Below are 3,560 nucleotides of genomic sequence, written 5' to 3'. Positions count from 1 at the left end.
TATACAGTTCCACGTGTTAATCCATAATTTTGATGCCTTCAGTGTTAATCATCAATTTTCATCGTCATAAAGAAAGAAAACTCTTTGACTGAGAAGGTGTATCCAAACCTTTGGTCTGTACTGTATATGGAGCATTAAATATGGTATCTATTATGAAAAATTAGAGCTTCACATACTACAGTCAACAGGGGTAAATCACAGATTACGATATCAGTGGTCAACTGCTCATCCACCTTTGCTTTTGCATCTCTTCAAATCATCTCCTCATGGAGTCACACATACAAGTAATAAAATGAGATCTTAGTTTTTTGCACCTAAATGTGAAGAGTGTGCCCATGTCCAGCTGAGAAAGCAATTCTGCCTTTGACTTTGGGAAACTGAGGCGATATCGCAAAGTTTCAAAGGCTGGAACCACTAGGGCTTTCTTGGTGTTGGCCATTTCAAGCTGCACCACTGATTTCCTACAAGAAAAGAAAATCAGTAAACATTAAGCAGTAAATTTACTAGATCAGACCTTTATAAGACTTGTGTGCCTCTTACCTGAGATACTCGTACAGACCATACATTGGCAGGAAGTCTATGTCTGAGAGGAACATGTAGGGCGTGTTTACTTGCTGCATGGCCACATTGCGCAGGAGATTGACTGGATAGAACTGTCCCTCTTTGTAGACAATATGATAACCTACATTTCCGCGGTTCATTAGAACTTCGGATCCCTGTGCGTATCGCAGAAACTGCTGCGCCTCAGCATCTGAAAGGTATAGGGCCAAACTAATGGGACCTTCCCAGTGCTTACAGATCGCTTCCAACATCTGGAGCCTACAGGAGAGAAAGAGCAAGTATTGTGACATTATTTATGATCCAACCACCAGACTTCTATAGCTACTATGAGAATTTCAGCTCAAACAGTCAGTATCCGTTTTTGACCCAAAATATGCAATGCAATGGTTTAATCCATCCAACATGAGACAGTAAAGGATGTTCAGTTTATAAGAAAAGAATGAGAATTATTCCTGAGCAATATATTTTCAACACAGAAAAAGTTGTTATTAAATTCAGATAAACAGGTTTCAAATATAATAAACTATGGTTTAAAGAAACCGTTCCCAGAGTTAATAAAACCATCTATGTTAAAGTCTTTGCTGTTTTTCTGGTGTAAGTAAGCTTCCCGTCACAGAAAGGATCTTTGCTTGTTGACCGACCCGTGTTGTTGAAAGTATTTCTCAATCTAAATGACCAGCATGTATGTAAGGCTGCAAAGGATAATCTCTCTTCAGTATTCCATGCACATTAAGTTTTCCAACGTCTTCTGAACCAACTTTTTGTCAGTCAAGAAGTGTGAGCTTCATGCCAGATCAGTCACCTTTTTGGGGCACATTCTCGAAAGTGGGCAGATCCAGTGATGTTTTAAGCCATTCTCCACTGGCTTACTCCTTCAACTCACAACCAGCGACGTTTTATCAGGATTCACCAGCTTCTACCTCAGATTCATTAAAAACTACAGTACAACTGCTCAACCCCCTCACTAACCTAACCTCCTCCAAAAAAACTTTCATTTGGTTTTCTGAAGCCAAAAGGGCTTTTTCAGAGCTCAAGGCAAAGTACGCCGATGCCCTCAATTCTTATTCCGCCGGATCCAGAGAAACAATGTGTATTTGAAGTTGATGCCTCTGACATGGGGGTGGTGCAGTCCGGTCTCATATTTCCTCTGTCTATAAAAAACTACATCCATGGCGAGAGAGCTCTTAGCCATAAAAATGCAGTTTGAAGAGTGGCGCCACTGATCGCAAGAATCTGACCTACCTCCAAGAAACAAAACGTCTGTTTNGGTGCAGTCCGGTCTCATATTTCCTCTGTCTATACAAACCTACAACGTGGGCGAGAGAGCTCTTAGCCATAAAAATGCAGTTTGAAGAGTGGCGCCACTGATCGCAAGAATCTGACCTACCTCCAAGAAACAAAACGTCTGTTTTCCTATTTTAACGGTGTTAAAAGTTTTTATAAATATTAAATGTTATGTTTTAGCCCAGGTATGCCAAAAACTGGCAGCTGTTCTGCAGCCTTTAGAGGTTTCCCTGCTCTAGCACAGCTGGTTTTCTTTGATTGCTGATAAATAGGCTTTTGCTGAACTACAATCATCAGAATAAGCTGTGCTAAAAGCAGGGAAACCTCTAAAACCTGCAGGACAGCTGCCTTCCAGGACAGCATGCCTGTTCTAGCCTGTCCAGCCTGTGCCTGCAACAAAGCTAGTCACCACCCTTCCAGTGGTCTTCGTCAACCATTGCCTATCTAAACATCTGTAGTCTCATATTGCCTTGGATTTCATTACTGGACTGAATTGAACTGATCTGCTTTCTCCCCCCAGACCAACCAGAAACCAACTTCCTACAATACATTGTGTTTAAATTCTTGGTACAGGTTTGCTGAAGACTCCTAGACGAGATGCTTCAAACTATTAATGATACAAAACCAATATGCAAATATGTGGCAGTTACCAGAGACCCACAATGAATTCATATTGTATATTCACAAGGATATAATTACATGGGTGCATATCAAAGCTAAACCACAGTGAGATTAACACCAATGAGCTTAGCCTTATTAGAAGATGCAAATCGCACAAAGTTTTCTGTTAGAAGCTAATGACTCATTTAATGCCTTAAGTCTCCAAGCGTAGTTATTTTAGAACATCTGTGCTGATGGCCTTTTAGGGAAGAAATGTATTTTGGATGGGTTGGTAGAACAATCCAGTAGCTTAGGACAGAATTTAGGAGAGAAATGGTGCAAGAAACGTCCTTTCCAGGACCTGATTTAGCTCCAAGGCTTGGCTGACTGCATGCAGCGAGGCTAACACTTTATCCTGCTGCTTTCCCTGCCTCCTTTTTCAAATGTCAGGATCTGAGCCAGCATGGATAAAGACAGGGACTGATTTAAAGCACTTTTTAGAAAAGGCAAAGAAGAATGAACAATCTGGGATTCACATGGAAAATAATAGGATATAGTCTTCTTTTTCTAGTTTTTGTTAATTTGTATAGTTGTTCTTAAATAAACATATTTTAAGAAAATATTTTTAATTTTACACATTGAAACAATATAAAGCTGACTAATAGCTTCTCCATTATTAAACGGATACATGTACTAAAGGTAAACCTGTATGTGAAATTATGTTTGTTTTTAAAGAGTGTTTTTATAATGTTTTTTGTTGTTGGCATTATTATAATATAATGGTGTGATAACTTAGTATAGGTTTGATTTGTTTTTGGTATATATCTAATTTGAATTTAATTTCATTGGCCTGGTGCTTGATGGGTGGTTTATTGGTGAGTTATTAAAATGATTTTCTAAAATTTGGGCCAATGATGCGCATCCAATCCATACACACCTTTTCTCAGCATGGTTACTAGTCAAATGTTCAAGAGAAAGCTAATATTTTGTGTCACTTTCCTTACTGAGCACTGGAAAAATGATCTTAAGTCAGTTTTGTAATGCATCTTGGTGTAAAGCCATGTAAAGGGATTATCACCAGCATTTTTTGTCATTTGCCCATTGGAAATAAGTTG

The 3,560-nt window shown here is 39.0% G+C and overlaps 1 protein-coding gene across 1 annotated transcript in view; it reads right to left on the bottom strand.

Annotated features, from left to right (window-relative positions):
• LOC107098823 (glycosyltransferase-like protein LARGE1) overlaps positions 1-3,560 on the bottom strand; it is a 36,653-nt gene that overhangs the window by 7,996 nt on the left and 25,097 nt on the right. The window contains exons 11-12 of the mRNA XM_015396680.1: positions 541-819; positions 315-461 (exon numbers count right to left, since the gene is read on the bottom strand). Of these exons, the coding sequence (XP_015252166.1) occupies positions 315-461; positions 541-819 (426 nt within the window). The remainder of the gene's footprint in view (positions 1-314; positions 462-540; positions 820-3,560) is intronic.

The sequence above is a fragment of the Cyprinodon variegatus genome, unplaced genomic scaffold (genome assembly GCF_000732505.1).
Source record: "Cyprinodon variegatus isolate N-32 unplaced genomic scaffold, C_variegatus-1.0 Scaffold813, whole genome shotgun sequence".
Classification (NCBI taxonomy): Eukaryota; Metazoa; Chordata; class Actinopteri; order Cyprinodontiformes; family Cyprinodontidae; genus Cyprinodon; species Cyprinodon variegatus.
The sequence above is the reverse complement of the archived record's forward strand: the minus strand, read 5'-3'. Positions and strand labels throughout refer to the sequence as shown.